This window comes from Schistocerca cancellata, chromosome 5 (genome assembly GCF_023864275.1).
Source record: "Schistocerca cancellata isolate TAMUIC-IGC-003103 chromosome 5, iqSchCanc2.1, whole genome shotgun sequence".
Classification (NCBI taxonomy): domain Eukaryota; kingdom Metazoa; phylum Arthropoda; class Insecta; order Orthoptera; family Acrididae; genus Schistocerca; species Schistocerca cancellata.
Genome location: NC_064630.1, coordinates 278,370,368 through 278,388,776, shown reverse-complemented (window position 1 = coordinate 278,388,776; position 18,409 = coordinate 278,370,368). Strand labels below are relative to the sequence as shown.

The window sequence follows — 18,409 nt, the reverse complement described above, 5'->3', positions numbered from 1 at the left end:
CATGGGGTGGGTGCGCGCAACGACTGTGGTTATATTGGGTTAGATAGAGCAGCAATCAGTCGTAGAATTAACTTGCTTTAATATGACATTTATAGTCACAACGCAGATCAGGCTTAGCCCTGTGTCAGGTCATCATCAATGCAGTGAGGAATTGTAGCAGTTGTTCGTGCATTCACTTGAGCTGAACAACTGCTACAATTCCGCACTGCATTGATAATGACCTGACACAGGGCTAAATCTGATCGGCGTTGTGACTATAAATGTCATATTAAAGCAACTTAATTCTACGACTGATTGCTGCTCTATCTAACCCAATTACTGTGGTATCTCCTTGACACAGTAAGGTTGTATACTTATATGGACATGTCCGAAAGAACAGACACCATATCCATATAAGTCTATAGTTCTGGCAATACCGGCCATGACCTTCTTCTTCTGTGCGGATGCACACATATTCCCCGAACTCATACGGGACTTGGTCAGAATGTCTACCACGAGTAAGGAGTATGTTGGGGTGGGACACTACGAAAGTAGTGTGTGGACGTACAGGGTGAGAATGTGGGTCTCGCGGGAGGCGTGCGCGAGATAGTCCCTGCAGTCGCAATATCCTCTATGGTCTCGGTGGCTCAGATGGGTAGAGCGTCTGCCATGTAAGCAGGAGATCCCGGGTTCGCATGCCGGTCGGGGCACACATTTTCACGTGTCCCCGTTATACATCAACGCCCGCCAGCAGTTGAAGTTATTAATATAATTCTAATTTCAGTAAGGTTGCCGTTTAATAAATACATTTCTGTTTTATCAAATAGCTACCCATACTATGATTTCAGGAGTTTCTGTGTATGTGTATCGAGATCTTCCTGTGCCCTTTCACTAGGTAGTCTACGGACACGATGACATCGATATGACCATCACAGTCTGAAACGAGACTCGTCGCTGAACAGCACAGACTGCCACTCTATGCTCCAGGTGGCTCTTGACTCTATACCACGCAACTCTATTGTCTGTGATGAGGCATCAGCATCTAGCAAGGTGTAACCGATGTTTCGTGGTGACACACCGCCTGTAGCCTCTGCCCGGTTTTATGTTGTCATCCATCTGTTCGTCAGAGACAGTCGAACAATGGTACGACGTTCTCGTGGTGAAATTCTTCTGGAAGACTCTTGCCTAACATCGCAGCGTTGTTGTCGTAAGTCCGTCTCTCCACCACTTGTTCTGCAGTCATTGCACTGCATCCAACTGTCTGTGCGATCTGTCGACATGTTTCTCCAGTGTCCCAACCTTTCTCCAAATCCTAAAGACGGTGATTGGCTGTGCGTGCACATCCTCTGGCGGCTTCCATCTGAAAAATTCCAGTAACATTAGACACTCCCAGTATACATCATGCACTGACTCCATTGTTCATTGTAGGAATGGTTTTTTCATACTGGGTGGTCCGAAACAGTCTGAAAATCTTTTAAGGGTGTTTCAGGATGGGATGTGGTGAGAAATAATTGTAAAGAAAAAAAAATCGATACAATGGGCCGTTTGTGAGATGAACAGCATTGAAGTTAGACAATCAGGTCGTTGGGCGCGCAAATGCAAGTGGCCCGCCGGAGACGGTATCGCCAAAGTGTTCTTCGTTTGGTTTACAAAAAACGAACATAAGAGTGATTCAAAAACTGGATATGAAATGCCACTGAGGATCGAACCTGAGCCAGTGACGGAAAAGTCTCGTGCACTATCATCTGCGATATAAGAACAACTGACACTAATTGTATCTAGCGAGCTGCTTGAATGTGTGGACGCTACGGCTTGATTAGGTAACTTCAACGCTAATTAACTCAGAAACGATCCAGCATATCAATTTTTTCTTATCAATTAACCCCTAGCACAACTGACAAGAAACATCCTCACAGGGTTTTCAGACTGCTTGTGGCCACTTTGTATACTGAAAGTCGAAAACAAACCCGCATGACAAATTTTAATCAACATATGCCAAAGGTGTAGCAATGGGTGGGGATGGGGGGGGGGGGTTCCCGACCCCCTCCCACCAGCTGGTATTTGGAATACAGAGTTTTTGTTCATTACAGAATTTAAGAGTGGCTGGCTAATCATCAATTTCCCAGGAATACGTTTTTTGTATTACCTATAAAATTAATTCTTGTGGCATGATACATCTCGAAACAGACAGTTTATAGCAAAAATAACTGTTTTAGTCTCTTACCCCTGCCGATAAATTTCTGTAGACGCCCATGTCTATAGGCACGGAAATTCGGTTGTACCAGTTTGATAACGATCGGTCGAGGGTCCATGCTGTAACATTTTGCATTTTTGGTGTTTGAGAATTGTTTTCTAGAAGTGCATGATAGTGAAATTTCTATACTAACTTACGAGCGACGAATGCTTTGTAATAGCTTGCTGAGTAGCAGTGGCAACATTATTGCTCAGCTCTGTGGTTTAGTGCAGTAGTAGTGTCGTGGATGGCAAATTAGTGTTATCAAAAAAATGTACTGTATACACGTTTGATGACTGTAACCAACAGACGCAGAATACATCTCAGACAACTGCAATGTGATGGGAGGTAGAAAGCAGTGAAAAATTAGGATGCTGTTGAAAAACAGGTCAACAGTCTTCCGCCTGTGGTTTCTAGCGTCGTTTAGTTTACAGTGTGATGTTGTTTATTCTGGTAGGCCTATCATGGGCCGTCGCTGGTTGACTTTTTTACATTGCGTTTGATAATGAAAATACTAAGGAGAAAGGAGAATTGAAAATGCCAAGGAGAATTGAAAAAAAAATTGATGAAAATGCTAGGGAGGACCAGTTCGACTTTAGAAAAAGTAAAGGAACAAGAGAATCTATACGTTGTCAGATGATGATTGGGGAAAGAATGACAGAAATGAGGAAGTAGGTGTATGTTTGTTTTATCGACATGCAGAAGGCTTTCGATAATCACCTGGAGCATACTAGTGAGATTTTTAAAAAGATGTTGGTATAGACTGGAAAGATATTAAATTAAATTAAAGAGGTATACACAAAGAAAAAAAGGGACAATTTATCGAATGAGGAGACAGAAGGGATGAACATTAGAAGGGGTGCTCACAGTCACCGAAGTATTCAGTGTATTTGGAGAAGAACTTACAGGTAAAAACAAAGAAGAGGCAAGAGGCATTGTAATTAGAAGCGAAAGGATACAGAGTGTAAAATACGTGAATGATCATGCGGAGATAGCGGAATCAGAAATGTTTTTAAAATGTGGCTATGAAAAGTCTTGCAAGAAGGAACGAGTAATATGGAACATAAATAAATATGGGGAAGAGAAAAGTGATAAAGGCTTCAGTTAACATAGTCTTCGAAAAAAACGATAGAACTAGTTTAATGACAAAGAACACAAGCAGAAGACAAAAAATAAGGAGGAGGATATCCATGTGAAAGAGAGCGTTTGAAAATGTGAAGCAGTTAATTCTATTCATTAGCTAACATTCATAAGAATGCCAACGTAACTAAGAAAAAGACTTGCTAAATATCATTTCTAGAGTGTCGTGTCATATAGCAGTGAATCGTGGACAGTTAAAAAGAAAGAAGAAAGATATTTAGAAAGTCTTAAGAAGAATAATGCTTAAGGTGAAACTGACTGAGAGACCTAACAGTGAAGACGTACTGAAGAAAATATGGCAACAAAGAAATTTATTGAAAGTTATCAGAAAGATGAAAAAACTTCGGCCGGGCATACACACTATGTGATCAAAAGTATGCGAACACCTACAAAAACAAACGTTTTTCATATTAGATTCATTGTGCTGCCACGTACGGCCAGGTATTCTGTATCAGCGACCTCAGTAGTCATTGGACATCGTGAGAGAGCAGAATGGGTCACTCCGCGGAACTCACGGACTTCGAACGTGGTCAGGTGATTGGAGGTCACTTATGTCATACGTCTGTACGCGAGATTTCCACGCCCCTACACATCCCTAGGTCCTCTGTTTCCGATGTGATAGTTAGTGGAAACGTGAAGGGACACGAACAGCACAAAAGGGTACAGGCTGACCTCGTCTGTTGACTGTCAGAGACCGCCGACAGTTGAAGAGGGTTGTGATGTGTAGTAGGCAGACATCTATCCAGACCATCACATAGGAATTCCTAACTGCATCAGAATACTCTGCACAGTTAGTTGGGAGGTGAGGAAACTTTGATTTCATAGTCGAGCGGCTGCTCATAAGCCACACTTCACGCCAGTAAATGCCAAACGACGCCTCACATGGTGTGAGGAGCGTAAACATTGGGCGATTGAACAGCGGAAAAACGTTGTGTGGAGTGACGAATCACGGTACACAATGTGGTGATCCGATGGCATGATGTGGGTACGGCGAATGTCCGGTGAACGTCACTTGCCAGTGTTTGTAGTGCCAACAGTAAAATTCGGAGGCGATGTTGTTGTGGTGTGGCTGTGTTTTTCATGGAGGGGCTTGCACCCCTTGTTGTTTTGCGTGGCACAATCGCAGCACAGGCCTGCATTGATGTTTTAAGTACTTTCTTGCTTCCCACTGTTGAAGAGCAACTTATGGATGTCGATTGCATCTTTCAGCACCATCGAGCACCTGTTCATAATGTACGGCCTACGGCGGAGTGGTTACACGACAATAAGATACCTATAATGGACTGACCTGCACAGAGTCCTGATCTGAATCCTATAGAACACCTTTGGGATATTTTAGAACGCCGACTTCGTGCCAGGCCTCACCGATCGACATCGAAACCTCTCCTCAGTGCAGAACTCCGTGGAGAATGGGCTGCAATTCCCCAAGAAACCTTCCAGTACCTGATTGAACGTATGCCTGCGAGAGTGGAAGCTGTCATCAAGGCTAAGGGTCGGCCAACACCATATTGAATTCCAGCATTACCGATGGAGGGCACCACGAACTTGCAAGTAACTTTCAGGCAGATGTCCAGATACATTTGATAACATAGTGTACTACGTAGGAATTATCTGCATCAAAGAACTATAGAGGGAAAAGTGAAAGGGATGAGAGGAAGAGGTTGGAAGAGAATTGGAATGATGGACGACATTACAAGAGGACGAACTTACAGACAGGTGAAGGAATATAGTCAGAACAGGATTGGATGGAGCGCCTCCAGTTGAAATAAGTCGTAATTCAGATAGACTGAAGAAGAAGAAAAGTTAAATTCATAAAAACTCCAGAGAGACGAAGAATACCCATAGAAACCAAGAGGGAACAAAAACAGTGAAAAATCAAATGGTGAAATTTGCTAAGCTGATAAAAACTAGTTAATTCTAACGGAATTTCGAGGATACTGAGGAACGTAGACGCACAGAGATGGACGATTAGCAAATAACTCAGTATTTCTCTAAATTTTAAACGATACAGCTTCTAACTAGCTTGTTCTGTTTGTGGTGAAATTATATTGTCGTAAACCATGGTTCGACCACGTTAGCAAAGGGTAAGTTCAACACAATTTACTTGCAATATATTTGGATAGTACAAATTGCTCCCAGCTTCGTGATGCCAGCTGAGTATCTGCTCGACAGTAGCAGCGGCTTCACAGTCTGGAAAGTCTACAAAAAGGCCGGGAGAGCGGCGTGCAGATCACATACCGCTCCGTGTACCCATATGACGCCGCAAGGCAGAGGGAGACACGGCGGCCAGTCTACATCACTTGGGCCTTCACGACCTGGATAAGCACGTGTTCACAATAGCTTTTGGGACCTCAAACAGTGTATTATCTGTATAGATGTGGATTGAGATAAGCCTTGAACGATAGTAGAAAGTACAAAGCGAAATGTACCACCGTTTTTAGTTCCTGTCATTTATGTTTTTGTGCTATGCCCTTGACTTGACGGACTTGATTTAAATTTCTTGCAACGTAGGTGTTTTTTCTTTAACAAAAGATATTCAGCGTGAAAACTGTTAGTAGAAGACTGTGCCATCACATTTACGGTACACAAAATGTTTGCGTTAGTATGTTAGACTTAATTACTAACCAAATTATGGGTTTTCTGTAAATACCGGAGATGCTGCGGTTAGGAAACGTGTGAATTTTTTAAAATGGTTTAATAGGGAATCGGTACGCATGCGACAGAATGGGCTACTTAATATGTTCCAAACCGGCGCACATAAAAACTGGGTTTTCCAGTGCTCATATCTAGGATTCTGTTGATTGTAGAAAGGTAGGGTCAAGTCTACTGGATAGCATTTGGTCTAGGGATCATTTATATAGTTAACAGAAGGATTACGTTACTGTAAATATCCTACGGAGGAGAATGATAAACCAGGTTGTCATACTTTGCATGACCAGGCTACGGAACGATATATTCTAGCAGGTTGTAACCTCTCAACAGTTTATTTATTTCCGTAACCTCCCCATAAATGGGATGACTAACCTCTCGATAAAAATGTGACTCATATATAACCTTTCGATAGTTAACTGACTGTGAATTTAAACTGGTAAATCTGGGCGTCAGCAATGCTGCGTCATGGCCCTGAAACGTCATTCTGAATAAACTGAAAATTCTTACCTCAATGAAGTAACCAGATAACGCGTATATATCTGCTCCTATAAGAATTTTTTTTGGCACAGCCCAGTGCAATGCTGGCCACTAGATTTGTCATGTGTAAAAAGAAACAACTGATTTTTCCTTACAATAGTCGGGATGACCATGGATAGGATAAATTAGTAAAATCTTTAAATTCAGATGAATGACTGTCAGAAGTTAGTTTTATAAGAAAGATCATTATTAAAAGATTTTTAAAAAACATTTTACATGGGAGTTGATATAACAATAGTATAAAATCAGTTGTTACAATTTACATATGCGCGCGGCTATAAATAACAATTTTTGCTTTTACCTTACACTGCATCGCTCAGGCACCGCCATGGCTCTCCAGGACCGGCCTTCGTAATTCCATACAGGACACAAGTGCTTTCTGTGAGCTATACAACTCGACAAATGCTTTCTAATAGCGACCTGACCCAACCGCCCGACTGCGAGCTACTTCTGCTACTGCTGCCGGCACTACTCTCTCGTCTGCGATTCTATTGTAGCTTACATATCGTAAGCAGCACGTAAGCAATCCACCGAAGTTACATCTGCTCGAGTGCGCTAGCAATAAAGTCCTTAGTCATGGACCTCTTACAAGGTTAATGCCCTACTCCACGCAACATTTGACACCACAATACACATGAGGAATGTACGGATTCTTGAGTGGCCTGCCTTGTTCCCTGATTGATCACGTGTAGACCATGTCGGGGATGCGAGGGCCACGCAGCGATCGTCGTGAAGCAGCGCAGCATGTGTTTCCGGTCTGGCTACAAATTTCTCGAAAAAGCGTACCACAATTAATACGAGAATGTATTCGTATTCGTGGGGGTTACATTACGTACTGATACTGATGAAGGAAATCATTTCCGAATAGAATTAAAGCTTAATCCTGAAACTTCCTGGCAGATTAAAACTGTGTGCCGGACCGAGACTTGAACTCGGGACCCTTGCCTTTCGCGGACAAGTGCTCTACCAACTGAGCTACCCAAGCACGACTCACGCCCGGTACTCACAGCTTTACTTCTGCTAGTACCTCGTCTCCTACCTTCCATACTTTACAGAAGCTCTCCTGCGAACCTTACAGAACTAGCACTCCAGAAAGAAAGGATATTGCGGAGACATGGCTTAGCCACAGCCTGGGGGATGTTTCCAGAATGAGCCATCAGCGCACACTCCGCTGCAGAGTGAATATCTCATTCTGGAAACATCCCCCAGGCTGTGGCTAAGCCATGTCTCCGCAATATCCTTTCTTTCAGGAGTGCTAGTTCTGCAAGGTTCGCAGGAGAGCTTCTCTAAAGTTTGGAAGGTAGGAGACGAGGTACTGGCAGAAGTAAAGCTGTGAGGACGGGGCGTGAGTCGTGCTTGGGTAGCTCAGTTGGTAGAGCACTTGCCCGCGAAAGGCAAAGGTCCCAATTTCGAGTCTCGGTCCGACACACAGTTTTAATCTGCCAGGAAGTTTCGTATCAGCGCACACTCCGCTGCAGAGTGAATATCTCATTCTGAAAGCTTAATCCTTTTTACGCATTCCGTGAGGAACATCCTCACAAAGTTTTGTAAGCATCGAACTGGTGTTTCATGATGTAACATTTCCCGTTTCCGTCTGTGTATTTGAAACTTTTTCTTACAGTTGCTTAATTCCTTTCACACACGTTACATCTCACTCTGCAGCTAACGCTGATGCCCTGCGTTCCTGAGGAGGGATACAATGGCGATTCAGACGACGACTCCGAGTCAGGAAGCGAGCAGGAGGATCGCCTGCGGAGGCGGCAGCTGGTAAGGAGGCGGAAGATGGCGGCGGGAAGGCGTGGGCAGCACTCCAAGGCGGCCAGGGCTGCTCGTCGACGTCGTACTCGCTGACGGCACCGATAACCTGAGCTCACGCACATTTCCCTTGTAGATGAACGCACACTTTGTGTCATAAGGAGTTTAAAAATATGCATTAACCTGCAATAAAATTTAGACTGTTGAGTACACTGAACCATACTGTTGCTACTTTTCATATATAAAGAATAATGGTCCGTTGGTAGTGACCATAGAATTTTAAGTGTTCTACGAATACTAGGATCAGTCAATAAGTATCTGCAATCTATTTTTATAATGTATTACAAGAACACACCATATTTATTGATATTATGTTTCAACGAAGTCACACTGCTTTTCAATGCAACTGGTCCACCGTTCCACGAGCTTTCCCGTATCCTCTGAAAGAAATATTTTTGGTTGTACAGCAAGCCACGTACGCACCGTTTCCTTCACCTGTTGATCGAAGCTGAATCGACGGCCTCTTAAAGCGTCTTTAAGAGGACCAAACGGGTGGTTATCCGACGGGACGAGATCGCGACGGGAATGTGTGCACAATGCTCCAACTTCTCGAAACGCAGAATCTGGAGACTTCGGTCTATGTGGCTGGCGGAAGGTGGACGCACATTGTCATGGCAACAAAATAACGTCTTCCGACAATTGACATTTGCGTTTACTGCGAACAGCAGGCTTCAGCTTGCTTAAGACCATGTCACTGTAACGTTCACTGTTTACTGCTGGGCTCTTTTCCAGGTAATATTCCGTGGCTGGCCAAGGTGAGTCAGAGAAAGCTGGAATCAGCACTTTTCCTACCGAATGTTGATCTTTAATTTATTTTTGACTGGAGATCTTCCGGATTCTTCAAGCCCCTGCTCTTGCTCTCTGGGTCGAAGTAGTGAATCCATGTTTCATATCCTGTGATGATTTGTTTCAGACATGTTTCACGTCTATTAGCGTGATAATCCCGTATGTGATGACAGATTTTCACACGGTTTTGTCTCTGCTTTTCATCGATTTTTTTTTTTAGAACACGTCTTGCACACAATTCTTGAAATTTGAGACTGGTACACAGTCTGACCATAGAATACTGACTACGGAACGCTGTTCTTCTATGGTGTAAGCAGAGAGTGGCGCGGCCATCTTTAGTCGCAACAGCACAGAGCGTACTGATGCGATAACGTTCTGCTGAATCGCAGAATACTGTGTCTCTAGCAGCAGGTAAGCACATAAAGCCGTAGAGACAACTTTAAGTCAAGTGGAGTAACACTGCAGATCGTATTTGCTTCTATAGTTTAGTAAAACCTAGGTACGTTTTATAAGTTCCGCGTTAGCTTGTGAATAGACCATTTACTGACATTATGAAGGACAAGATTAAGGAAAAGCAAACCTACGTTTCTAGCATTTGTAGACTTAGAGAAAGCTTTTGACAATGTTGGCTGGAATACTCTCTTTCAAATTCTGTAGGTGTCAGGGGTAAAATACAGGGAGCGAAAGGCTATTTACAATTTGTACAGTTGTAAGAATCGATGGACATGAAAGAAAAGCAGTGGTTGGGAAGGGAGTGAGACAGGGTTGTAGCCTATTCCCAATGTTATTCAATCTGTATATTGAGCAAGCAGTAAAGGAAACAAAACAGAAATTCGGAGTAGGTATTAAAATCCATGGAGAAGAAGTAAAAACTTTGAGGTTCGCCGATGACATTGTAATTCTGTCAGAGACAGCAAAGGACTTGGAACAGCAACTGAACAGAATGGACAGTGTCTTGAAAGGAGGATATAAAACGAACATCAACAAAGGCAAAACGAGGATAATGGAATGTAGTCGAATTAAGTCGGGTGATGCTGAAGGAATAAGACTAGGAAATGAGACACTTAAAGTAGTAAGGAGTTTTGCTATTTGGGGAGCAAAATAAAATGATGGTCGAAGTAGAGAGGATATAAAATGTAGACTGACAATGGCAAGGAAAGCGTTTCTGAAGAAGAGAAATTTGTTAACATCGAGTATAGATTTAAGTGTCAGGAAGTCGTTTCTAAAAATATTTGTATGGAGCGTAGCCATTTATGGAAGTGAAACGTGGACGATAAATAGTTTGGACAAGAAGAGAATAGAAGGTTTCGAAATGTGGTGCTACAGGAGAATGCTGAATATTAGTTAGATGGGTAGATCACATAACTAATGAGGAGGTATTGAACAGAGCTGGGGAGATGAGAAATTCGTGGCACAACTTGACTAGAAGAAGGGATCACCAATTTAGTACTGGAGGGCAACGTGGAAGGTAAAAATCGTAGAGGGAGACCAAGAGATGAATACACCAAGCAGATTCAGAAGGATGTAGGTTGCATAGGTACTGGGACAGGATAGTGTAGCATGGAGAGCTGCATCAAACCAGTCTCTGAACTGAGGACCACAACAACAACAACAACAACATGTTGGACAAGACTGAACCAACAAAATCAAATCCTATACAACGATCTAAACTTTCTTTTTATGAGTCATCAGTCTTCTGACTAGTTTGACGCTTTCCTCTTCTGCTCCAACCTTTTCATCTCAAAGTAGCACTTGCAACAGATATCCTCAGTTATTTGCTAGAGGTATTCCAATTTCTGTCTCCCGGTTTTTACCCTCTACAGCTCCCAGCAGCACCGTGGAAATTATTGGCTGGCTCTGAGCACTATGGGACTTAACATCGATGGTCATCAGTCCCCTAGAACTTAGAACTACTTAAACCTAACTAACCTAAGGACATCACACAACACCCAGTCATCACGAGGCAGAGAAAATCCCTGACCCCGCCGGGAATCGAACCCGGGAACCCGGGATGGAAATTATTGCCTGATGTGTTACAGATGTGCTATTATCCTCTCTCTGCTTCTTGTCGATGTTTTCCATATATCCCTATCCTCGCAGATAATGCAGAAAACCTCCTCATTCCCTATCTTATCACTATACGTAACTTTCAACATTCTTCTGTATCGTGACATCTCAAGTGCTTCGCCTGTCTTCCGTTCCAGTTTTCCCACAGCTCATGTCTCAGTACCATACTATGCTATGCTCCAAACGTACATTCTCAGAAATTACTGCCTCAGATTAAGAGTTACGTTTGATACTAGTCGACTTCTCTTGGCCAGTGCTAGTCAGCTTTTTATGACGGCCTGTCTCCGGCCCACACGGGTTATTTTGCTACCTAGGTAGCAGAATTTTTTAAATCCGTCTACTTCGTGGTCTCCAAAGGCTGTTAAAATTCTGACAGCAGGAATGACAGTAAATAAAGAAATTTTGATTATTCTGCATACGTAGTATAGTAGGAATAAGACATGATTAATTCTGTTCGTAATTTGGGAACATACAGGGTGCGAAATACAGAAATTGAATAGTAACAGACTAGATGCGAACAGTGTGGCCGTCGTCTTCTTAAATAAAGCAAAGTGTCCAGTTCACCGACGGCTCAATGATTAAGTTCAAACTGCGGTGTATGAAGGGTATACTTTGGGCTGGAGCTGCCCTAGGGGTTCGCGCTTTCCTCACCATGACTGAAGCCCACTCACTCAGGCTACCGTGAACACGTACATACGATTTTTATTTTAACATTGTCAGCGACTAAGTGTTGCCCTTTCATCTAGATCTTAATGGTAAGAATGATGCGGATACCCCAGTGTTCCAAGATGACAACATGAACATGCATATGAACTTCCTTGATTTAACGGACATTCAGGTACCCTATCGCACCCCCTCTGGCCTGCTAAATCAGTCGATAGAGGATATGTGGAACTCTTTAGAACGGCGAATGTAAAGTAACGATCAACAACCCCACAATTTGGTGACTCTACGGAATCAGTGAGTTCATTCATCCAGATGTGGCGTACTCGAACGAACTTGAGGACCCTCATCCTCACCGAACTGAGTCCATTATCAAAACTAAAGGCCGTGTTACACTGTGTTAGTGTAATGTATCCTGGCACTGACTAATTTTTTGTCTGGTATTTGTAGATTATATTGTCTCTCATCTCTTCCACAACTTCTGTCCTCTGATCCTGTGCTCTTTTACTTCATCGCAAAGTGATAGCCTGCAAGAAAGTGGTACACTATACTACGTACTGTGTCCCAATGAGGCGTCCTTGTCTGCTACATCGGTTACTTTTCCTGAGACCACAGCAAGGTTTCGAACCTAGGTGAATGGTAGATGCTACCTTCAAAATGGTTCAAATGGCTCTGAGCACTATGGGACTTAACCTCTATGGTCATCAGTCCCCTAGAACTTAGAACTACTTAAACCCAACTACCCTAAGGACAGCACACAACACCCAGTCATCACGAGGCAGAGAAAATCCTTGACCCCGCCGGGAATCGAACCCGGGAACCCGGATAGATGCTACCTTGTAACATGGTTATCAAGCAAGCTAATTTCGGGCATTTTGTATTTTATTAGCCGTTTTCTTTTATTTCAGTGTTCGGAGACCCCAAGTACTCGAAGAAAATTTCTTCCCTGCTTCAACCCCCAACTGCTCGGGTCTCTCCAGGTCTGACGATATTTTAACGCTATTTAATTAAATAGTTCATACAACTTAGGGGAAACGACTGAATAGCCCAGGGAATATATATTTGACTTTCCTATGTTTATAACGTTGTGAAGAACCTTCTATCGTGTTACCCTTAATTATTCTAGGTGATTGATCTATAATCTCTCAACGGCCAACACGAACTAAGCTGTTGACATCGACGTTGGTCAGGAACCACATGAGAGTGGCCTAAGTAAAATCACCTGATAATCACTATATGGATAGCTAATAAGCTCTGAAATGTTTCAATTGTCTGACTTTGTAAGATTACGGTACACTGAAATCGTGACTAGTGCGATTGCTAAAATTACGGGGATCTCTCATTTAATATTTCCCGCAAACATGAAGTCATTTTGACGTCACACGCAATATCGACAACAACGTGATCGGCTATCCACTTTCGTTAGCGTTCGATACAGACCTCTCACAAGACTTCATGCGCGCATTCTGGAGATTTACAAAAACACGTCGTTATTGGAATGATTTATTATAATTACTGCTGTATAAAATGTCACATAATGATTTACCGATGGTTAACGCCTTCATGTAAGAGTACTCTCTCAGGAGTGAGTTATTATCATGAATAATTTAAAAATTAAACATGAAACTAACTTGTTTTATATCTTGCAGCCCGCCTTTTCAAGATAACGGAACATTGAAAATTTATGACAAAGACGTCAACGTCATCATTAAATTTCAATAACGCATCAACGATATAGGCCTTCAGGAGAGAATTTGTTAATCAAGAAAGGAGATATACATCACATGACTAAGTGCTAGTGTAATGGATAACGTCGTGTTTTCTGCAGTCGAAATACGTTTGTTCGTATTCTGTCATGTGGGAATACTTCTTTTTGTCGCGTTAGCGTTGTTAACACGTTCTGGGACTTTCTTATGTATGTAATACAAGTACTTTCTCCAATATCGGATGTTATTCACGTTCTGTCTGATCTGAGAACGAAGAATGAAATACATATTTAGCGATTTCTGGGGGTGCAGTTAGGCTAGAACTAAGAGGTCAGCTTTAATTGCTGCGACTGAAATGAGCAGCCATAAAATTTATATTCTGACTTTTCACAAATATTTGGCTCTGTATTTAAGAACACGTGGCGATTTCCGAGTGTGGAGTTAGGCGGGAACCTGAGAGTACAACTTTAAATGCCAAGACTAAAACAAACTGCAACAAAATACCTATTCTTTTTTCTCACAAGTGACGACTTCCAAGTGTGCAGTTAGGCAGGAACCTAATAGGACAGCTTAAATTGTTGTGAGTGAATCGAGGAGCAATAGCATTGATGTTCTTTCTTGTCACGAAGACGATGACTGATCGTGCGGTCGTCAATACTGTGTATGACGTGAAAAGACAGAGCTAGCTGTTGAAGTGGGAAGCTATGCTGCAAGTGGGTCAGGCCTTCAGCACATTAAAACACTGTCGGCAGACAGCACAAAGACGAATGCAACATAAAAACATGGGAAGAGAGACAAGTATTTTCATTAGTTCGTAAAGCATGGTGCAAGAAACTCTATCTCTTATACAAGAGCACGTAGTGAGGGCCTGATACAATAGTTAACAGCCTGTTAAGTGAATGTAGCAGAATAAGGAGGGCACATGCAGTCATTACGAACTGAGGTTCATGTCATAGCTTGCAGTAGCTCCTTTTTAACACTCCAGTTTTCCATTCGATTGCATTCACAGTAATAGCACTCGATTCTATATTTACAATACTGGAGTGAACCTATATCCTAGAAACTTTTCTTTAAAGAAACAGAACAGAGAATTTTCAGAGAATATGACATTCAACATGGCAGCACAGCTGTTCATCCGAAGTTCTCATCTTCTTACCTTCGAGAACCTGAACCAAATCTGCCATGATATTGTAAGTAATCTCACTCTGTTTCAAAGACTGTAAAATGTGAAAATATACTTCTCATTGAGGTAATGATCGTGCTGAAGGCACAAGAATGTAGGCAATTCTATTTACAGCACGATGTATACTTGAATATCCTTATTTTTCTTCAAAGACAAAGATTTCATCCACAATTTATTCGTGAAACTAAATCGTGAATCAAGAGTGTTTTTAACCAAGTCGATTACGAATCATATGCATCATACAAAAGAACAGAACCGGCCAACATTAATCGTATCTGCTACTCCAATTTTCGCTACTGATACTACCTTTGTACAGGCGGGAAACCCTTGCAAGCTCTCTTGTACAGAAAAATATCCAATTGTTTTCCAGCAGGTGCTCAGACAAATGTTTAACTGTAACTTCATATATTATACAATCCCAGGATGCATACAAACATCACTCTCCTTCCTCCTCAGTGTAATTCAGAGCAACAACGATTTTACCACACTGCAACACACGACAAGAAGTGAACAGGTCAAAAGCCAGTCCAGGACAAAATAGAAGCTTTGTTCAACCACAAAATCGCCATCCACGCTATCCACACAGCAATCTTTAATCCTCGTTGGCCGGGACAGCGCTTGCACCAAAGTCCTTAGTTAAGGTACACTCGCGCAGCGGAAGCAGGAGTGAGTACAAGGATAGAAGGTCGGTGGGCACAGATACCCCAGGAAAGATTGCTCACAAGTAACAAACAGACGAGTAAAACATGATACGGATGTTGGCAGTTATAACAGACAAGTTTCATCAGACTTCCATGGAATTGGAGAGCAGACTTAGAATACTGTCTGTAGAGTCATCAGCAGAACATATTCCAAGCTGATCATAGACCATTCTAACTGTCCAAAATTTAGTCCTCATTCACGAGAACCTGACAAGATTAATCTTACTCGTAGCTCTAAGTAATGACACAGACTTTAGCACCTGTAGTCCTGATAAAACAGTACAAAAACAAAGCATGTCCTTCAAAACAGGGTCGTCACTTAATGCTGCAACACATATGTTCCCTAATTATATGTAAAAGGTAGCAACATCTCATCACACTGCTCAGGAGTTAAAGTGGTCATGCTTGTTTTAGGGGAAAAACGAAATATTATGGAAATGATTACTGAGTTGAAACCAATATACCCATCCACGTCAGTAAGTTAGGAGACATGTCTGCATAACCAGTTTTCGGAGTTTCTCTGCAAAGATAATCAAATGGTTTAAATGGCTCTGAGCACTATGGGACTTGACATCTGAGGTCATCAGTTCCCTAGAACTTAGAACTACTTAAACCTAACTAACCTGAGGACATCACACACATCCATGCCCGAGGTAGGATTCGAACCTGCGACCGTAGCGGTGGCGCGGGTCCAGACTGTAGTGCCTAGAACCACTCGGCCACCCCGGCCGGCTGGAGTTACACAAATATAGAAAAATTACTACGCTATGGACTCTTTGTGGGCTCACTGAAAGTGGCTAAGGTTACATAAATATACAAAAAAATTGCTAAATAATGGCCTCTATGGCGTCACTGAAAATGAGTAAAACTCACTGACTACTTATAGCAATGAAGACTGTGCCTTACATTATCCAAAAGTGCAGTTGAAAATCAAAACATTACTGTTCAATATCCCCTCTAGTCTCACAATTCTACATTTAGTGTAAATATTATGTAGACAAAAATTTGCTTTGCAGCTGAAAACAACGGAATCCACAGCCCAATTAACATGTTGAATTTTCTTACAATGGCAAAATGATTGTTTTGCCACTGGAATTCTTAATGAGGGGAGCTAAAGTTACTCATTTTGCACAATTGATTCTTTGAAGTATTGAAACAATGTCGACAATGATTTCAGATACTTAGGATGAAGGACACAGTAGCACCATGTAGTACAGCATTATAATTTTGATACAGTTGGATGTAGACAGTAATTGGTTCTCTATTCTGTTGCAGTTTACTTATCCTCAGTGCAGTAAGTGAACCTTCTCCATAAAAGTCTAACATTCAGGTCAGGTATCAGTCAGAGTCCTTTTGTCTCCTCTCTGTCTTCCAGATTAGCTGAGTTATTCACCTGATCCCCTAAGCAATTTTTTTACATGGAACATATTAAAACAAGAATGAGAAGACTGGTTACACCATATCTGAATCAAATGATACATCATCTGCCTCACAGTGTGTTCCTTGTTCTACTCTGTGAGAAAAAATTCGTTCGACCATTCCTTGACAGTTACATTCCTCTTGATAATTATAACCTAAACAGTTAATAACACAAACACATCAGAATTCCTTACACCATGACATAATCAATTTTCCTTTTAATAATTAACATCATACAGCATGATCTGAACATATCTTTGTGCACATTAACTTAATTTTTCAAGTAAATTTTTACAAACCTGGCCAGCCTTTCTAGCACCAGAATCTAGATCAAAAAGATCTGTTGTCATACTACATACAAAATGTAAATGACAACAAAGAACATTGTTAATATTATTCTAATGAAAGTTAGCAGGACGACATGAAAGTACTGTCGCTTCTGTAGATTTGGCAACCTACAGAAAAGGCCTATACTTATAGAGAGGATGCCTTCCAAGATATAAAACCTATTGGTCTATCTACACCAATTCACTACATCTAATTATATGTTCCCTCTTGTTCTCACTGTATCAACCAAAGATGAAAATTGCACTAATCATCATCATGTACCATATTCGACACATTTCATCCTTTTCTCTTATATTTTAACAAAAATTTCCCCAGGACTATGACACATCATGTAAATATTCAAAGGCAGAAATATATGATCAAGAATTGCTCTAGTCGTTGACAGAACCATCCCTATCCGTAGAGAAAGCATCATGAAACATTAAATTACACAAAACAAATCATACGACCTAGGAGACAATATACACAATTTTAGTGTCGTGACACTGCCTTGCTGCTTCAGTTTTAAAGTATGTACCCTTTGTGGCTACAAACAATATTCACATCTAAACTGTTTCCATAACCTAAGCATAGCACAACACGGTTCACAGGCACAGCTGCGGTAGCTATATTATATATACAAAAAGAAATGGCTTTTTAGTACATCCACAATGTATGTACACACAAAGTAAATGTGTTTCGATCCATACTCACATTCTATGTCTCATAAATGAAGGCAGCCTGAAGCAACAATGTAAATGAGAAAGAGACATGGCCATGTACAATACAACTAAGATAATCAATAAATAACAACCTCCACTAACAAATAACATGAGACACAATAATTTAAGCAGAAACTGTACGAACAGTCACACACTCTGCATTCAGTGAATAATGTTGACATCAGTATGAAAATACAAATTTAAATCAGGCAGCTGGAAATTCAAATGAGTGTTATTATTTAAACATCATTAAATCAAGTACATCTAACTATTCGTTATCAAAACCTTAACAGATAACATAAATATACTCTCACCAAGTAACATACAAAAAATTACATACCACTGAGAAGACAGAAGAAAATTTTTCAAACACACAAAATATGCTATCACTTAACCCTCCATACATAATCACTGCACAAACTCCAAGAATCTCAATCTTAATAGAAATGCGCTTTGGAATTCCTCAGCTTTTGTTTACC

General features: G+C 41.4%; 1 protein-coding gene across 1 annotated transcript in view; it reads left to right on the top strand.

Annotated features, from left to right (window-relative positions):
- LOC126187962 (uncharacterized) overlaps positions 1-8,515 on the top strand; it is a 45,745-nt gene extending 37,230 nt beyond the window's left edge. Inside the window, exon 5 of the mRNA XM_049929344.1 lies at positions 8,204-8,515. Within this exon, the coding sequence (XP_049785301.1) occupies positions 8,204-8,392 (189 nt within the window). The 3' untranslated portion in view covers positions 8,393-8,515. The remainder of the gene's footprint in view (positions 1-8,203) is intronic.
- Positions 8,516-18,409: the final 9,894 nt, after the last annotated feature.